The following is a 20,513-nucleotide window of genomic DNA, read 5'->3' as shown; positions in this document are numbered from 1 at the left end:
CAAGAGGAAATCAGTTTTCTAGGTTCATGCCTCACCGCAGCCGAGGTGAACACAAACTCCCTACAAGTTCTCCTAGCTTTAATAAAACTGTAGAGATCCTTTGTAACTGGCCAGATGGGTTTTGGCCACCACCATGAACATGTCCTGGTTCTTGGGGTCACTTGCCATCGTTTCTAGGGTCATCTGTAATGACATGGATGCTGCAAGTCTCTTTTGTCTCTTGCTCCCTGCGCAAGAGAAACTCTGACAGCTTTGGAATTTACTCACCAAACTGGCGTTCGGCAATATCAGCTTCCAACTTCCCGACTGAAAAGGTAAGGTGAACGTCCTTCCAGTCTTTTTGGTCCAAAGGTAAGGTCAGGTACAACGGCTTGCATTCCTCCAAAGAGGGGCATGGTTTCCCTGCCTCAACTGCCTTCAAGGGTGCCTTATATCCCTTTTCTATGAAGGGAAAGGCTCTGGTAGGCGAACCCACAAAGGGGGAATACTTCTTACTCAAAGCTGGCACGAGTTCGTGAAGCCCTTCTCTTTAAAAGAGCTCGTTAGTAAAGCCTGTGCTTTACTATGGTCAAAGACTATGACTTTTGGCTCCGTCTCCTCCTTTGAGGCTGGTTCCTTCCTAAGACGGACATAGCAGTCCGGGTAAGACTCCTTGTTGGGCCAAAATTCCACCTCTTCAAAGGGAATTGAACCCAACTTCTCCGATATGTCAATCTTCCCAGTTGTCATTGGTATGTGTTCGGCATACCTCCAAGGATTGGCATCCGATCACAAAGGAGGGTCCTTCACTTTGAGCTTCTTCTGCGGCCCATGTGATGCAGCGAGTCTACGCATCTCCAGTTTCATCGCAGCTTCCTTTTCATCATTCTTCTTCTGCATCTGTTGAATCATTTCAACGATAGATGAAAGAGTCCATCCCAGTTCATCTGGGATAGCAGACGATGTACAGGGAACAGGTTCTGAGCCGGAGCCGATGTAACCGACACCTCGTCGATTTCTTCCTCTTCTGTTTCTGGAGCCTGGGTCAGCTCCTCCTCCTGACCTTCTCCCAGAAGGTCCTTCTCCGTTTACTCTACAGACATCCTATCGTCAAATTGGATGTCTTGTAGGGCGTCCGAGACTTCAGAATCTACCGGAATCTGGACTGTTAGAATCTCCGCATGAGGCTGAGAAATCACAGCATTCTCAGATGCCTTAGGGAAAAGGTAGGCCCTCATCTTCTCGCTTGGAAGGTAGGGGCCTGTAGTGTTTTTCTGAAAACCCCTCTCCCAGGTTTGCAACTTTACCCTAGCTGCATACCTTGACTCCGCCGACTTAGGGGTGTCAAATGCCTCGGTAATCAGGTTAGAACATATAGCTCATACCTGAGGGTCCCAATACCTGAGATCACCTTTGGAGGCTGCGCATGGTGTACTTCCTGCACAACTCATGTCCACAGAAGTTTTTGCTGCGGACGTCGCAAAATATGCTCCCGCACTTCGGATGGTCCTCCTGTAAAGAGAAGAAAATCCATGAGTATCTAGTGAAGACATATCACTGGATTAAACTTATTAATGTACTGTATATAGCTTATGACAGTTAAGCTAGAAAGGAAAGAAGGAAAGACACATACTTGTATTTCCTGCCCAGCCAATTGCTGTAACCTCCCAAGTTATTAAAAGTAAGGTTAATTCTTATTCTAGAATACCCTTCATTATATTTTCCTAAGTAGAAATTAAGGTGTAGCTTACACCAGGATATAAAGTTTTAATATACGGGGTAATATAAATAAAGATAGAACTCACTTTATATTGTACGGTCTCAACAAAAGGCTGTACAAGATAACACCAAGTATGTTGGAAGAACTTTAGTGTTACAATATACTCTATGTACTGTAGTTTTTTCAATGCAGTGTGTAATACACTGCAAAAGTACTGGCTACCGTATATCGTATAATGTCGTGCCGGCCGGCATGTAGGTTTAGCTCAAAGGTATGCTACATTTAACTATTTGGCGGCAGATCGCTGGTTGTATGTGCCGGCCGGCAACTGAAAAACTTTAGCACCCGGCTGCCGGCCGCTGATCGTAGTGGCCGGCAGGTCTAAGGGTGTGCCTCCGTTGCCGGCCAGCAAAGGTAGGTGATACCTATGCCGGCCGGCAGTGACTATGAACCAGAGAACTTCCACACACCCGGCTGCCGGTCGCTAAGCGGGCAGCCGGGCTAGGGGTACAATACACTAGCAAGAGAAACAGTATGGATGTAAGGTTATAAGGCGGCACTGTCTTAAAACCTTCCATCTAGGAAGAGTGAACATAAGGAAGGGGAGAATGTAGCCTTCAGGCTTCCTTTTTTATCCATAGCCTGCCGGGCTCTACAGACAGAAAAGGATGGAAGACAAAGGGAGGTCTGGGGTTCACTTTACAGAAGGTAGGCCTCTGCCGGCTGGCACGTTCTTGCCGGCCGGCAGAGGGCTGAGCCAGTCCCACATCCTAACCTACACTAGGTACCGATGGAGGACTACGGCCAAGAGATGTAATGGGTAGGCCATCACTAAGGAAAGAGGGGGGGAGAGGGAAAAGGGTCCTGCAAACTTCGTTCTAGTACGAGATCTAACCCAGCGGCTAAGAAAGCTCATCCTAGCCTAGAGTTTGTCTATTAAAGAGGGAGGTCGGCAATACTTGCTACCTTCCTCAATACCAGAAAAAGTTTGATGTTATTTCACTAGGCAATGGAAAATCTCATTCTCCAGCCCGAGATTGATTGATTGATTGATTCAAAGTTTTAACAACACTGGACTAGTCTGCTAGACCACTAGTAGAAGGAATCACCTCATACAGAATCTTTCGGACGTGGGCTAGGGAGGCTTAGCCTCCTATGTCTGCGCCTAACCTAGCAAAGGAATCTCATTCTCTAAGCCTGAAAGACAAGACCCCAGACTAATTACTCTGATGTTCTGTCCTAACCCCAAAAACCAGTCACTCTGGTTACAAGGACAGGACAGAAACATCCTAGTATAGTTATACCTGAATACTATTCAGATAGAACCAATAGGATTAAGCCTAAGGCTTAACTCAGAGGGAAAAGGGGTTGAACTTAATCTCCAGAGGAGAAAAGAACAACCAGAATGTGTGCGAAAGTATACTAAAGCCCCGCAGGCTGCTAGCCTAGGCGCGGTGAGAATCTATTACCCAAATCACCGAAACTCTCTCGTATACAATCTTAGAAGATAAGAATTCAACAATATCTTACATGTATAAAATGTGTCTATAGCTTCAACAACATAACACTCGGAAATCTGTATATCATGCTTGAAAGTACTAGGGCCATACCCTAGGCTAATAATCCTAGCGTAGGGCAGAATCGGTTACCTAAATCTCCGAAACTGAATACTAACGGTATCATATAAAGAATTTCCTAGAAGAGATAAATAGCTAGATTTATTAAAGCATAACCGGGAACATTGCTCTGGCTAACTAAATGATTCGTGCATAGCGAGCGACAGCGTCCAGAACGCCTCCGGTAGGCAACAGCTCTTGTTTACGTTGATATCACTTTTGATTTAATTAAAAACTACAAGACCTTACATTTATACACAGTAAAGATCAACTTTCCAGAGGCATGTATAAAATGTGCCTATAGCTTCAACAACATAACACTCGGAAATCTGTATATCATGCTTGAAAGTACTAGGGCCAGACCCTAGGCTAATAATCCTAGCGTAGGGCAGGATCAGTTGCCTAAATCGCCTAAACTGAATAATAACGGCATCATATAAAGAATTTCCTGGAAGAGCTAAATAGCTAGATTTATTAAAGCATAACCGGGAACGTTGCTCTGGCTAACTAAATGACTCGTGCATAGCGAGCGACAGCGTCCAGAACGCCTCCGGTAGGCAACAGCTCTTGTTTACGTTAATATCACTTTTGATTTAATTCAAAATGACAAGAGCTTACATTTATACACAGTAAAGATAATACTCAACTTTCCAGAGGCAGAAGAGGCTAAAGAAAGCAACAATGTTGAATTAAATCCAAGATGACAACTGAATCACAAGGGAAACACCAAGTAGTAGAGCTAAGCGATAAGGAATAAAGATGGCGCTGTCGACGTCGTCATGTACACACTAAGCGGGATAGGAGAGGTACCTTATGAATGGCTCTCCTTTCATTCTCGTTTTTCGTTTTCTTGCCACTTTGACCCCTCGAAGCGTTAATGCTGTACGGGGTGAAGATAGCTATGTGGCGTGTCAAGAATACGTCCTCTGATATTATGCGATATCCCTGTAAGATTTATTTAGGGATATTCGCTCCAGGAGTTAGAATTCTGGATACCTTAAAGTAAAATTCTCTGGGAATATTACCGTAGTCAAATATACCCTAGGAAGCTACCCTAAAGGAACTTCCATCACGAGAACATGGCCTGAGCCCCAAAAAAGATTGAGTATAGTACCAAATATATCCCAATAGTTATTTATAAAGATTCTCTTAATTTGCTTACCCACTTAAACTATGTCTAAAACACCTGGTAAAAACAAACTTCTTGTGTATTAAGCTGCCGAGATAATTTTCACAAAAATTTAAGCGTTTAAATCCCAAAGGTTATATATATAAACTACACACAAACATTGACACTGCATTAATTCAAATTCCTTTTCAATCACTTCTTGCACGAAATTATAAAGGTTCGACTTCATCCTCACTAGTTTTGTGAAAACTAAAATAAATTTGTCAGCATAAGAAAAAAAAAAACTTAATTTACTAATTTCAGTAACTAGTCTCTGCATCTAACAAGATTTCACGTAAAACAATGCAAGTCAAATGCAATCAAAATTCCACAGGAAAGCAAATACCTTGGAAAGATAAATCCTAAGAAATTCAAGTAAACAGTCACGTGTTAAAACCAATTTCAACCCTAAAAGACAAAAAGGTGATGTTGTAAAAAAAGCAAAACATCTTGAAAAATAGATTAACATACCTAAATCACAGTGTTACTTAAGACTCCAAATTCTCAGAATTCTAGGTTATTTATACAATAACCTTATATATGGAAGTGGTAAAGAAATGTTGAAACTAGAAACGTCAATTTCCTTATGTAGGAAAATAATATTCGCAGCTCAAAAGGGGAAATATATGACACTAATTTCTAGCCAAATACATGAACCATATATATTAGCTACTCATTATCATTTAATTTATGCATTTCTGACAAAGTTTTTGGACTCGGGAAATCATTGTTTTGGGTGGAGAAATGCCCAAAACGAGTGATTTACATGAATAATGAAGAAATGCAAAATAAATAATATAATCCGTTGGAAAAATACAGTTCTTGCAAGTGGCTGGAAATTAAAGTATTAATTATCCTTGATACACCTCACTCATAATGGTTTTTGCTCCGCCGAGGTTCACTACGTTCGCAAAATGAATATTACCTAATTGCTACAATGATCTGGCAAATGGTACATAGTGTGCTGCGCATGCAAGCCCCATGGGTTATTATTTCAAGGATGTTTTTTACTTCCATATTAGAAACAATAGATATACTGAAAAAAAAAAACGTTTTCAATATAACCAATTACCAAAATAGATTAAATTACACTGAATTTCGAAATGAATGTACTTCCTTCTGAGAGACGTCTCCATGTGATTATAGTCAAGATGGTACTGTGGAGGAGAGTGGAAAAATGGCTATTGTAGGAGTCTCTCTCGCACACTCTTAAGTGCCTGACTGGTGTCTCTTGCACACTCTTAAGTGCTTGACTGGTGTCTCTCGCACACTAAGTGCTTGACTGGTGTCTCTCGCACACTAAGTGCCTGACTGGTGTCTCTCGCACACTAAGTGCCTGACTGGTGTCTCTCGCACACTAAGTGCCTGACTGGTGTCTCTCGCACACTAAGTGCCTGACTGGTGTCTCTCGCACACTAAGTGCCTGACTGGTGTCTCTCGCACACTAAGTGCCTGACTGGTGACTCTCGCACACTAAGTGCCTGACTGGTGACTCTCGCACACTAAGTGCCTGACTGGTGACTCTCGCACACTAAGTGCCTGACTGGTGACTCTCGCACACTAAGTGCCTGACTGGTGTCTCTCGCACACTAAGTGCCTGACTGGTGTCTCTCGCACACTAAGTGCCTGACTGGTGTCTCTCGCACACTAAGTGCCTGACTGGTGTCTCTCGCACACTAAGTGCCTGACTGGTGTCTCTCGCACACTAAGTGCCTGACTGGTGTCTCTCGCACACTAAGTGCCTGACTGGTGTCTCTCGCACACTAAGTGCCTGACTGGTGTCTCTCGCACACTAAGTGCCTGACTGGAGTCTCTCGCACACTCTTAAGTGCCTGACTGGAGTCTCTCGCACACTCTTAAGTACCTGACTGGAGTCTCTCGCACTCTTAAGTGCCTGACTGGAGTTTAAGCATCTCTCGCACTCTTAAGTGCCTGACTGGAGTTTAAGCACTCAAGTGTGTGAACGGAGTCTCTAAACCTTCAAGTGTGACTGGAGTGTCTGACCAGAAACTCCAAACATTCACAAGTGAGTAACTAAATTCTCTAAACTCTCACAAATGGGTAACCCAATTCACCAAATTTTCACAAGTGTGTAACCAAATTCACCAAATCTGCACAAGTGTGTAACCAAATTCACCAAATTTTGTGTAAACAAATTCACCAAACATTCACATTCTAACCAAAGTCACTAAACATTCACAATTTCTTAAATAAATTAATTAAACCTTCACATTTAACTACCCAAATTCACTAAACCTTCTCAAGTGTGCAACCAAATTCACCAAACCTTCACAAGCGTGTAACCAAATTCACCAAACCTTCACAAGAGTGTAACCAAATTCACCAAACCTTCACAATCGTGTAACCAAATTCACCAAACCTTCACAAGCATGTAACCAAATTCACCAAACCGTCACAAACATGTAACCAAATTCAAACATTCACAAGTGTGTAACCAAATTCACCAAACTTTGACAAGCGTGTAACCAAAGTAATTAAATCTTCAGAAGTGTGTAACTAAATTCAGCAAACATTCATAAGTGTAACCAATTTCACTAAACTATAGTTTGTGTAACCAAATTCACTAAACATTCACATTCTAATCAAAGTCACTACGTACTCACATTTGTGTAACCCGAAGTGACGATCTTCACATTTGTGTAACCAAATTCACTAAACCTCGACAAGTGTGCAACCAGTCACAACCTTCACATTGGTTCAACCAAGTCCCCAAACCTTCACATTGGTGCAACCAAGTCCCCAAACCTTCACATTGGTGCAACCAAGTCACCAATCCTTCACATTGGTGCAACCAAGTCACCAAACCTTCACATTGGTGCAACCAAGTCACCAAACCTTCACATTGGTGCAACCAAGTCAACAATCCTTCACATTGGTGCAACCAAGTCACCAATCCTTCACATTGGTGCAACCAAGTCACCAATCCTTCACATTGGTGCAACCAAGTCACCACACCTTCACATTGGTGCAACCAAGTCACCACACCTTCACATTGGTGCAACCAAGTCACCACACCTTCACATTGGTGCAACCAAGTCACCAAACCTTCTCATTGGTGCAACCAAGTCACCAAACCTTCTCATTGGTGCAACCAAGTCACCAAACCTTCACATTGGTGCAACCAAGTCGCCAAACCTTCAAATTGGTGTAACCAAGTCGCCAAACCTTCAAATTGGTGTAACCAAGTCGCCAAACCTTGACATTGGTGTAACCAAGTCGCCAAACCTTGACATTGGTGTAACGAAGTCGCCAAACCTTCACATTGGTGTAACCAAGTCGCCAAACCTTCACATTGGTGTAACCAAGTCGCCAAACCTTCACATTGGTGTAACCAAGTCCCCAAACCTTCACATTGGTGTAACCAAGTCGCCAAACCTTCATATTGGTGTAACCAAGTCGCCAAACCTTCACATTGGTGTAACCAATTCGCCAAACCTTCACATTGGTGTAACCAAGTCGCCAAACCTTCACATTGGTGTAACCAAGTCGCCAAACCTTCACAGTGGTATAACCAAGTCGCCATACCTTTACATTGGTGTAACCAAAGTCACCAAACCTTGACATTGGTGTAACCAAAGTCACCAAACCTTGACATTGGTGTAACCAAAGTCACCAAACCTTGACATTGGTGCAACCAAGTCACCAAATCTTCACATTGGTGCAACCAAGTCGCCAAACCTTTACATTGGTGCAACCAAGTCGCCAAACCTAAACATTGGTGTAACCAAGTGGCCAAACCTTCACATTGGTGTAACCAAGTGGCCAAACCTTGACATTGGTGTAACCAAGTGGCCAAACCTTCACATTGGTGTAACCAAGTCGCCAAACCTTGACATTGGTGTAACCAAGTCGCCAAACCTTGACATTGGTGTAACCAAGTCGCCAAACCTTGACATTGGTGTAACCAAGTCGCCAAACCTTGACATTGGTGTAATCAAAGTCACCAAACCTTGACATTGGTGTAACCAAAGTCACCAAACCTTGATATTGGTGTAACCAAAGTCACTAAACCTCCTCAAGAGTAATCGAATTCAATAACTCCTCACTAGTGTGTAACCAAATTCAAAAATTTTTATATGCGTAACCAAATTCACAAATTTATTTGTTGGCAACCAATCACAAAACATTCTTATTCTAACCAAAGTGACTACACATTCACATTGGTGTAACCTGAGTTACGAAACCTCAACAAGTGTGTAACTAGATTCACTAAAACTCAATAACTGGGTAATCAGTCACTAAACCAAGTGTAACTAAATTCTCCAAACCTTCACAAGTGTGTAACCAAATCCACTAAACCTTCAAATTTGTTTAACTAAAGTCACAAAACCTTCACACTTGTGTAACTAGAGTCACTAAACCTTCACATTTGTGTAACCAAAGTCAGTAAACCTTCACATTTGTGTAACCAAAGTCATTAACCCTTCACATTTGTGTAACCCAATGTACAAAATATTCACAATTGTGTAACCAAATTCACTAAACCTTCATAAGTGCAGAAAAGACAAGAGAGCCTGGTATGAAAAAGAAGATATTGCAAAATTACATAAAAAATCAAATGACAGTAATAGGAAAAGGGCTATTTGATATAATCTAATATTAAACACCTACAGTAACTTGTAATGTGGACAAAGTATCTTTACTACAGACGTTTATTGATGAGTTTTAAAAGTTTTTGTAGTATTTTGCATCTTTTCCTAGTCGTTTTATTCTGACTTTTCTCCAAGTCTGTCTTTACTGTTGGCATTTTATCGTTCAGCCTGTTTTTAATTCCCTTCTTTTCCAGTTCAAACACACCTGGAAGAAAAAGCATAAGTGTACATATTGAATCTTGACTAATCGCTTCTTTGTCAAAGGTAGGCCTAATCTACCTAAAGTGTCAAGCAATATTTGTTAAACTATTATATCAAAATATTTTATATCTTTTTGGATGAGATTAAAGTTTTTGATAAAAACAATTATGGATTTTCATGAAAAGTATATTACTAATTCCCCCCTCTCGCTTCCCTTTCATACTAGATATTTTAATTGTCCTACCCATTGAAAAACCGCAGTTTCAGCCAATTATTTTTGCATGAAGCTGAACATCTAAAGAATCTGAAAAATAAGTTTATATTCAAATTGTTTTATGTTATACAAATTCACAATCTTATAAGTTATACATATTCACTATCTTACAAGTTATACATATTCACAATCTTACAAGTTATACATATTCACAATCTTACAAGTTATACATATTCACAATCTTGCAAGTTATACATATTCACAATCTTACTGCAAACACTTTCATAAATTGTAGCTTTAGCAGGAAGGGCATTCATAAATAATTTTTCCTTGAGTGAGGCAAATATCTAACTAATCAAAACTAAGAATTAAAAACACTAAAATAACTTATTAATCTATAAAACAACAAAAATGCAGCTGTTGCTAATCCACTGCATTACAAAAGGTTTTACAAGGCTGCAAAATTTCCTTTTACTTGAGCTGGGTACTTGATGAATATATTTATTACGTTTCTGTTTCTAATGGATTAGATTTCCCTATTACTGTACCATCTGATATTAAAGTTGCAGCCATGCAAATTAGAAATGTAAAAAAAAAAAAAAAAAAAAAATCACCAGGAATGACTTCCCCCAATTTAAAATCAGACCTAATTTTAATTCCAAATTTCAACGAAAACTTAAATTTTCATGCTTTAAAATTTTATTTGCATAGTAACCATAAAGTTAAACAAAGGTCAAGTAAGGTTTTACCTACCTACCAGTATTGAACATTTGAATTTGGGGTTGATTTTCACGAAAATATTCTTTTAATTTACCCAACTTCAGCTGAATGAAAGCTTCCTTTTAAAACATTCTCTGATTCGTATGCATCGAGTTCTTCGTTCAAGCTTCAGTACATCAGTCAGTATGGTCATTGAGATCTGGAAAAGAAAATTCATTAGTATTTGCAAATATTTCGGCCACAAAGACTATTTTAAGACATTCATTACCAGCGAGATATATGCTAATCCTTTTCATGTTAACCAAGAATGTTTTTAAAGTAATAACAGCATTATTGAAATACTAAATTTCTATTACAACTATAATAAATTATTTTTAGGGAGGCAGATTTGCACAGACTCGCAAGGGTGCCCTTTTAGCTCTGAAATGTTTCCTGATCGCTGATTGGTTGGGCAAGATAATTCTAACCAATGAGATAACAGGAAACTTTTCCGAGCTAAAAGGGCACCTGAAACTTTTCCGAGCTAAAAGAGCACCTGAAACTTTTCCGAGCTAAAAGGGCACCGGAAACTTTTCCGAGCTAAAAGGGCACCGGAAACTTTTCCGAGCTAAAAGGGCACCGCTGCGAGTTAGTGCAAATGGGCCTCATTAAAAAAAACGGATTTTGAGCAAAGCGAAAAATCTATTTTTGGATGAGATAGCCATGTCGTCCTGATGGAAGTTTCTTTAGGGTAGCTTCCTAGGGTATATTTGACTACGGTGATATTCCCAAAGAATTTTACCTTAAGGTATGCAGAATTTTAACTCCTGGAGCGAATATCCCTAAATAAATCTTACATGGATATAGCCTAATATCAGAGGACGTATTCTTGACACGCCCCAGAGCTATCTTCACCCTGAACAGCATTAACGCTTCGAGGGGTCATAAAATAAAAAACGAGAATGAAAGGAGAGCCGATCATAAGGTACCTCTCCTATCCCGTTTCGAGTGTGTACATGACGACGTCGAAAGCGCAATCTTTATTCCTTGTAGCGATACACGAGGTGCTACAGACACTGTATTATAGGGAGGGGTCCATAATCCCTTTTTAAATTAAAAGGAAGGCCCAAAAATAGATTTTTCGCTTCGCTCAAAATCCGTTTTTTGGGCTTGGGCCATGTCGTCGTGATGGAAGTTTACCAGAGCATTACTGTATCTGTGGATTCTCAAATGGTGCCATACCCTCAAGAAAGTATTTTTCTGGTCAGCCTAGACCTAGAGACCTATGATGTTACTGTCATACATCATTTCATCTAAGCATGAACTATGTTAGTGCTTCCTGCCCCCTACAGGGAAGAGTCATACTAGACACTTCTAAAAGTCTCGAGGAGTACATATTACCTATGGATGACTAACAGACAAGCCTGTATAGTGGTCTCACCCTATACCTTATAAAGCATAGTTTATATAAGATTCACTAATGCCAGTATGAAATACTGACACCTTCCCCGGTATGTATTCTTATTAATGGACTGGACAAAGGTTAGTATCCGTTCAGGAACAAATTTTGCCTTTCCACCACCATCCCTTTTAGGGTACAAAGTTTATTCTTCCCAAGGAAGGGTTAAAGTGAGTGAATGTTTGCTTGTAGTGAGGAACAATCTTAAAAGATCTTCCATGTTAAAATTATCCATAGTTTTAACTTTAATGCTCAGTACATTTCTAATAAAATGAACGTGGGTAAATAAGACTTAAGGTTCACTAAGAACTAGTTTATTGATAATTAATAAACATAAGTCAATCAACCTTTATAAAAATTATAAAATGGGGATGAAAAACATTAAAACATGAAGAAAACAGTAAAACGGAAAATATAGTTTCATCTGAAAAGGAAACATAAATGCCACCTTAATCAAATTATCAATAATGTTGTTACAGTCTGTATCACACTAGCGTAAAAAACGCTTGGCACATGTGTGTGCATTATGCCTAGTTCACCATAATCTATGGAACAGTTCATAAGGACAAATTAGTGGCCTATCACTCAGTCTGTAGTAACAGTCCGAAACTACACACCCACCCTTGAATTAATCGTCCCAATTAATTTCACTGTTCCTCGCAGATTTAAACAGCAGGTTTAAGGACACTACCTACTGCTACCACAGACCTCTTAAGTTCCTCCACTTGCTTCGCATAGTGTTTGAAGAATACCCTGGATGACTTCCAGCCAGTGTAGGAGCGAAGATGTTCAAAATCCATATTTTTAAAGAAATTTATGGAAGAGGCAACTTTCCTCAGATCATGACTGTCTGGATCCGCTCTGCGAATGAAATGGGTGAGTTTCGCCCTAAGTTGCTTCAGAGATAAATTTGAACCCAAGGTTTCTCCTCTAAACAGCTGTCCTCCCCTAAAGTCTGAAGTTCTACAAAGAGAGACCTTTAGGCACTCCACTGGACAGAGATGCATCTTCTTTCAGAGGGCAGATTCTCTAGGGACCCCACCTGTTGGTGGGTAGCTCGTTCTTGGCAAGAAACGTTGGGTCCGGAAAAGGATTCATTCTCCCCCTTCTAAGAACTGAACATGGCCTTCCTCTCTCGAGAGGGCCACTATTTCACTAACTGTGGCCCCTGAAGCGAGTGCAAACAGAATGACTTTTTGGGTCAAATCCTTTAAAGCGCACTCCTCATTCATTATTGAGGCAAAATGAAGAACCTTATCTAAAGACCATGAAATAGGTCTTGGAGGCACTGATGGTCTGAGCTTAGCACAGGCCTTCGGAATTTTGTTAAAGATGTCATTAGAAAGGTCTACCTGAAAGGCTTATAGTATCGGTCTTGTCAAGGCAGACTTGCACGTTGATATTGTGTTGGCTGCTAAACCTTGCTCATGAAAGTGAATGAAGAACAATAAACAGAAGTCTATCGAGATTTCTTTTGGTTTCTTCGCCTTGACAAAGGACACGCACTTCTTCTATGATGACTCATTGTTTTCTGGTAGATTTGGACTTATATTCCTCCAAAAAGTCTATACTGTCTTGATATCCCGAATCTTTTTCTCACCGCTAGGGAGAGAAAATCATGAGATGCAGGTTCCTGGTTTTCTGTGATGAAGCAAAGACAGTCTACTTCTCTACTCGCTGAGTCAGAACTGGATCTGGTAGCGGCACAAAGTTCAGTCGTAGTTCCAATGCCAGAGGGAACCAAACACTGTTTGGCCACTTGTGAGCTACTATTGACGCTTTCCCTTTTAAAGATCTCAGTTTGTCGAGGACCTTCAATAGAAGGTTGTGCGGGAGAACAGGTAAATCCTGGACCACCTGTTCCAGTCGAGGGACATAGCGTCCACTGCTTCCGCTAGAGGATCCTCGTACGGGAACACATATCGATGTATTTTCTTGTTGTCTTTCGTCGCAAAGAGGTCTATCTGCAGTTCCGGGACTTGACTCAAGATGAAGGAGAACTATCCTGCGTCTAGGGACCATTCTGACTATCAGTGTGAACCTAGATAGCGCGTCCACTATCACGTTGCGGAACCCCTGAAGGTAAACTGCTGACTAGTGCCATCTCTTCTTTTCCGCCAGTCGGAATATGGCCAACATCACTTGGTTGATTTGAGGCAACCTCGACCCTTGTCGATTTAGGCATTTCACTATCACTTCGCTGTCTAGAACCAATCTTATGTGGGTCGAGTGGCGAGGAGATACTTTCTTCAGTGTCAGGAGTACTGCCATGGCTTCCAGAAAGTTGATGTGAAATGTCACGAAAAGATTGGACCAAGCTCCTTGGACTTTTTGGTGAGAATGGGCTCCTCAGCCTTCCTTTGAGGCGTCTGTATGGATAGTAATTGACGGGGGAGGTGGCTGAAGAAGTATCGATTTCTTCAGTTGCTTGGCTTTGGACCACGGCTTGAGAAGCGTTCGCAGTCGAGTCTGTAGTGGTCTCCTCAGATCTCTTCGCGCGTTTGATACGTGTTTTCTCCAAACTCTTATTGCTTCCTTCAGCTGTGCTCTTAGCACTAGATCTGTTACCGAAGCAAACTGTAGAGAGCCCAGTACACACTCCTGTTCGCGTCTTGATATCCGTTTGGATTCCAGTAGTCTCTTGACAGATCCTGCTATTTATTTCCTCTTCTTCCCAGGGATGGAAAGCCGATATGACTCCAAATTCCAGTGGATTCCCAACCACTGAAAATTCCGAGCTGGAGATAGTCGAGACTTTTTGATGTTGATCCTGAATCCCAGATGTTCCAGGAACTGGATCACTTTCTTGGAGGCTTGCATGCATTCTGTCCTGGATGCTGCCCACACCAGCCAATCGTCCAGGTAGGCCACTACTTGGATCCCCTTTAGGCGCAGTTCATGGACGGCTGCGTTCGCAAGCTTCGTGAAAATCCTTGGGGCTATGTTTAGCCCAAATGGAATGGCTCTGAAGGCATAAAGTCTTTTTTGTAGCTTGAACCTGTTATGTATTATTGTAATAATGTACTATATTATTTCAAGTGTTGCAGGTATTGCGCAACATTGCATCATATTGCATGAATAAGACATGTTATGCTTTATACATAAGAGTAATGATTTGTTTTGGTATTAGGATTCAAACATTTGTTGATTACCTCAAAGATAGGATGTGATTCTTTATGGTTTTGTACTGGAGTAGGATTTAAGTCTTTTCAGAGCGATGCTCTTTTGTTTAGCAATGTTTTGGTTTTGTCAGATTGTGTATGACGCTCCACACACACTTGGGAGTCAGCTGTCATAGAACAATGTAGTCATAAGTTACATTAAACTTATATTTTAAGAATACCAACGTCTTATTCATCCCATACAGACAAATTGATGACAAGAGATGGGATCAGCTGAGAAATAATTACTAACAATTGTTCATCTATGTTCCAGGTAATTATTATGGTTAATAGAACTTCCTACCAAAGTACCATATAACAGAACCCTAGGTAGTAGGAGAGAGGACAATTTATTGGAACGTGCCAATAAGCATCTGACAAGTCTATAGAGACGGTGTATGCCCATTTGGGCAGTAGGGTCCTTATGTGTTGAAGTGTCAGTATCCTGAACTTGTAGTTCACTATGAACTTGTTGAGTGGCAACAAGTCCAGAATGACTGAGTTTTTCCGAGTCCTCCTTTGGAACACAAAACAGCCTTCCTTTGAATTTGATGGACTTTACCTTTCGGATTACTCTTTTCTCCAAGAGTTCTCGGACATATTCTTCCAGAACGGGGGTAGAGTGTTGGAAGAACTGTGGGAATGGAGGTGGAGTACTGCTCCAGCTCCAACCCAGTCCATTCTTGAGTAGGCTGTGGGCCCAGGGATTGAAGGTCCAACGAATCCGAAATAGGTATAGTCTCCCTCCTACCGGAAGCATCTCACTTCTGTTGCTGTGGACCCGAGGCCTTGCCTCCTTGACTGCATCCTCCCCTGAAACCCCTTCCCCTTGAAGGGCGTCTAGAGGAACTTCTGGCTGCTCCTCTAGCTTTTGGATGAAAGGTTGTCGTCTGCCTTTCGAATGCTGGGTTGAACACCGGAGACTGTGTCGTCACTGCTTGAGGTACCATCTGGTACGTGGTTGGAGGTTTTGCCACCATCTGAGGCACTGCGGTCGCAGGAAGTTGCTGTTGTTGCTGTCTGTAAGGGTTTGCTGGCCGAGAGGATAGCCTAGGCTTCTTTGTCTTCTTGGGCTGGGGACCCTCATCCTTAGAAGACTCTTAAGAGTTAGGCCCCACTTGTGGAGAAGGTTCCTATTCTCCGTAGCGGCCTTGTCTACTACCTCTAACTACTTCATTAGGGAAGAGGTCCTTACCTCAGATACAAGAGGAAATCAGTTTTCAAATTCGTGCCTCACCACAGCCGAGGCGAACATAAACTCCCTACAAGCTCTCCTAGCTTTAATAAAACTGTAGAGATCCTTTGTAACTGGCCAGATGGGTTTTGGCCACTACCATGAACATGTCCTTGGTTCTTGGGGTCACTTGCCATCGTTTCTAGGGTCGTCTGTAATGACATGGATGCTGCAAGTCTCTCTTTTGTCTCTTGCTCCCTGCGCAAGGGAAACTCTGACAGCTTTGGAATTTACTCACCAAACTGGCGTTCGGCAATATCAGCTTCCAACTTCCCGACTGAGAGGGTAAGGTGGACATCCTTCCAGTCTTTTTGGTCCAAAGGTAAGGTCAGGGACAACGGCTTGCACTCCTCCAAAGAGGGGCATGGTTTCCCCCCCTCAACTGCCTTCAAGGGTGCCTTATATCCCTTTTCCATGAAGGGAAAGGCCCTGGTTGGAGAAGCCACAAAGGGGGGATGCTTCTTACTCAAAGCAAGCACCTTTGAGTTCGTGAAGCCTTTCTCTTTCATAGAGCTCGTTAGTAAAGCCTGTGCTTTACTATGGTCAAATACTATGACCTTCGGCTCCGTCTCCTCCTCCTTTAAGGCTGGTTCCTTCCTAAGACTGACATAGCAGTCCGGGTAAGACTCCTTGTTGGGCCAAAATTCCACTTCTTCAAAGGGAATTGAACCCAATTTCTCTGATATGACAATCTTCCCAGTTTTCATCGGCATGTGTTCGGCATACCTCCAAGGATTGGCATCCGAGCACAAAGGAAGGTCCTTCACGTTGGGCTTCTTATGCAGCCCATGTGATGCTGCGAGTCTACGCATCTCCAGTTTATCCGCGCCTTCCTTTTCATCATTCTTCTTCTGCATCTGTTGAATCATTTCAACGATAGAAGAAAGTCCTTCCCAGTTCATCTGGGATAGCAGACAATGTACAGGGGGCCGGAACCGATGTAACCGACACCTTGTCGATTTCTTCCTCTTCTGTTTCTGGAGCCTGGGTCAGCTCCTCTTCCTGACCTTCTCCCAGAAGGTCCTTCTCCGTGTACTCTGACACTTCAGACATCCTATCGTCCAATTGGATGTCTTGTAGGGCGTCCGATACTTTCGAATCTACCGGAATCTGGACTGTTAGAATCTCCGCATGAGGCTGAGGAATCACAGCATCCGCAGATGCCTAAGGAAAAAGGTAGGCCTTTATCTTTTCGCTTGGAAGGTAGGGGCCTGAAGTGTTTTTTTGAAAACCCCTCACCCAGGTTCGCAACTTTACCCTAGCTGCATACCTTGACTCCGCCGAATTAGGGGTGTCAAATGCCTCGGTAATCAGGTTAGAACATATAGCACATACCTGAGGGTCCCAATACCGGAGATCACCTTTGGAGGATGCGCATGCCGCATGCCTCCTGCACAACTCATGTCCACAGAAGTTTTTGCTGCGGACATTGCAAAACATGCTCCCGCACTTCGGATGGTCCTCCTGTAAAGAAGAAAATCCATGAGTATCTAGTGAAGACATATCACTGGATTAAACTTAATATATATAGCTTATGACAGTTAAGCTAGAAAGGAAAGAAGGAAAGACACATACTTGTATTCTCTACCCGGCCAATTGCTGTAACCTCCCAAGGTATTAAAAGTAAGTTTAATTCTTATTCTAGAAAAAACCTTCATATTTTCCTAAGCAAAAATTAAGGTGTAGCTCACACCATGATATAGAGTTTTAATATACGCGGTAATATAAATAAAGATAGAACTCACTTTATATTGTACGGTCTCAACAAAAGGCTGTACAAGATAACAACAAGTATGTTGGAAGAACTTTAGTGTTACAATATACTCTATACTGTAGTTTTTTCAATGCAGTGTGTACTACACTGCAAAAGTGCTGGCTACTGTATATCATATAATGTCGTGCCGGCTGGCATGTAGGTATAGCTCAAAGGTATGCTACCTTTAACTATTGGGCGGCAGATCGCTGGTTGCGTGTGCGCCGGCCGGCAATCAATGCTGGCCGGCAACTGAAAAACGTTAGCACCCGGCTGCCGGCCGCTAATCGTAGTGGCCGGCAGGTCTAAGGGTGTGCTTCCATTGCCGGCCGGCAGTGACTAGGAACCAGAGAACTTCCACGCACCCGGCTGCCGGTCGCTAAGCCGGCAGCCGGGCTATGGGTACAATACACTAGCAAGAGAAACAGTATGGATGTAAGGTTATAAGGCGGCCCTGCCTTACAACCTTCCATACAGAAAGAGTGAACATAAAGGAGGGGAGAATGTAGCATTCAGGCTTCCTTTTTTATCCATAACCTGCCGGGCTCTACCGACAAAAATGGATGGAAGACCAAGGGAGGTCTGGAGTTCACTCTACAGAAAGTAGGCCTCTGCCGGCCGGCAGGCAGAGGACTGAGCCAGTCCCACATCCTAACCTACACTAGGTACCGATGGAGGACTACGTCCAAGAGATGTAATGGCTAGGCCATCACTAAGGAAAGAGGAGGGAGAGGGAAAAGGGTCCTGCAAACTTCGTTCTAGTATGAGATCTAACCCAGCGGCTAAGAAAGCTCATCCTAGCCTAGGGTTTGTCTATTAAAGAGGGAGGTCAGCAATACTTGCCACCTTCTTCAATACCAGAACAAGGTTTAATGTTATTTCACTAGGCATTGGAAAATCTCATTTTCCAGCCCGAGAATAACACTGGACTAGTCTGCTAGTGCTAGACCACTAGTAAAAGGAATCACCTCGTACAGAATCCTTCCGACGTGGGCTAGGGAGACTAAGCCTCCTATGTCTGCGCCTAACATATCAAAGGAATCTCATTCTCTATGCCAGGAAGACAGACCCCAGACTAATTACTCTGATGTTCTGCCCTAAACCCAAAATCCAGTCACTCTGGTTACAAGGACAGGACAAACATCCTAGTATAGTTATACCTGAATACTATTCAGATAGAACCACTAGGATTAAGCCTAAGGCTTAACTCAGAGGGAAAAGGGATTGAACTTAAGTCTCCAGAGGAAAAAAGAACAACCGGGATGTGTGCGAATGTATACTAAAGCCCCGTAGGCTACTAGCCTAGGCGCGGTGAGAATCGATTACCTAAATCACCGAAACACTCTCTTATACAATCTTGGAAGATAAGAATTCAACAATATCTTACGTGTATAAAATGTGCCTATAGCTTCAATAACATAACTCGGAAATCTGTATATCATGCATGAAAGTACTAGGGCCAGACCCTAGGCTACTAAGCCTAGCGTAGGGCAGGATCAGTTACCTAAATCGCCGAAACTGAATACTAACGGCATCATATAAATAATTTCCTAGAAGAGCTAAATTGCTAGATTTATTAAAGCATAATAACCGGGAATGTCGCTCTGGCTACCTAAATGACTCTTGCATAGCGAGCGACAGCATCCAGGACGCCTCCGGTAGGCAACAGCTCTTGTTTACGTTAATATCACTTTTGATTTAATTCAAAACGACAAGAGCTTACATTTATACACAGTAAAGATAATACTCAACTTTCCAGAGGCAGAAGAGGCTGGAGAAAGCATCATAATGTTGAATTAAATCCAAAATAACGAGAGAATCACAAGGGAAACACCAAGTAGTAGAGCTAAGCGATAAGGAATAAAGATGGCGCTGTCGACGTCATCATGTACACACTAAGCGGGATAGGAGAGGTACCTTATGAACGGCTCTCCTTTCATTCTCGTTTTTCGTTTTCTTGCCACTTTGACCCCTCGAAGCGTTAATGCTGTTCTGGGTGAAGATAGCTATGTGGCGTGTCAAGAATACGTCCTCTGATATTATGCGATATCCCTGTAAGATTTATTTAGGGATATTCGCTCCAAGAGTTAGAATTCTGGATACCTTAAAAGTATAATTCTCTGGGAATATTACCGTAGTCAAATATACCCTAAGAAGCTACCCTAAAGGAACTTCCATCACGACGACATGGCCTGAGCCAAAAAAAAGATTGAGTGTAGTACCAAATATATCCCAATAGTTATTTATAAAGATTCTCTTAATTTGCTTACCCACTTAAACACTGTCTAAAACACCTGGTAAAAACAATACACTTCTTGTGTATTAAGCTGCCGAGATAATTTTCACAAAATTTTAAGCATTTAAATCCCAAAGGTTATATACAAACTACACACAAACATTGACACTGCATTAATTTTAATTCCTCTTCAATCGCTTCTTGCACGAACTTATAAAGGTTCGACTTCAACCTCACTAGTTTTGTGAAAACTTCAATAAATTTGTCAGCATAAAAAAAAAAAAACTTAATTTACTAAATTTAGTAACTAGTCTCTGCATCTAACAAGATATCACGTAAAACAATGCAAGTCAAATGCAATCAAAATTCCACAGGAAAGCAAATACCTTGGAAAGATAAATCCTAAGAATTTCAAGTAAACAGTCACGTGTTAAGACCAATTTCAACCCTAAAAGCAAAA

The 20,513-nt window shown here is 41.8% G+C and overlaps 1 protein-coding gene across 12 annotated transcripts in view; it reads right to left on the bottom strand.

Moving 5' to 3' along the window:
* LOC137642644 (uncharacterized) overlaps positions 1–20,513 on the bottom strand; it is a 121,949-nt gene that overhangs the window by 11,592 nt on the left and 89,844 nt on the right. For 10 of the 12 annotated variants that reach the window (XM_068375404.1, XM_068375403.1, XM_068375399.1 and 7 more), the window contains 2 exons: positions 10,269–10,430; positions 9,155–9,301 (listed from right to left, as the gene is read on the bottom strand). In XM_068375404.1, coding sequence (XP_068231505.1) covers positions 9,155–9,301; positions 10,269–10,281 — 160 coding nt within the window. In that variant the 5' untranslated portion in view covers positions 10,282–10,430. Of the gene's footprint in view, positions 1–9,154; positions 9,302–9,568; positions 9,602–10,268; positions 10,431–20,439; positions 20,503–20,513 lie in introns of those variants that run through there. The other 2 variants (XM_068375406.1, XM_068375407.1) reach the window with 2 other exon arrangements.

This window comes from Palaemon carinicauda, chromosome 6, assembly GCF_036898095.1.
Source record: "Palaemon carinicauda isolate YSFRI2023 chromosome 6, ASM3689809v2, whole genome shotgun sequence".
In the NCBI taxonomy this organism is placed as follows: domain Eukaryota; kingdom Metazoa; phylum Arthropoda; class Malacostraca; order Decapoda; family Palaemonidae; genus Palaemon; species Palaemon carinicauda.
This window is presented reverse-complemented; position numbering and strand designations above follow the sequence as displayed.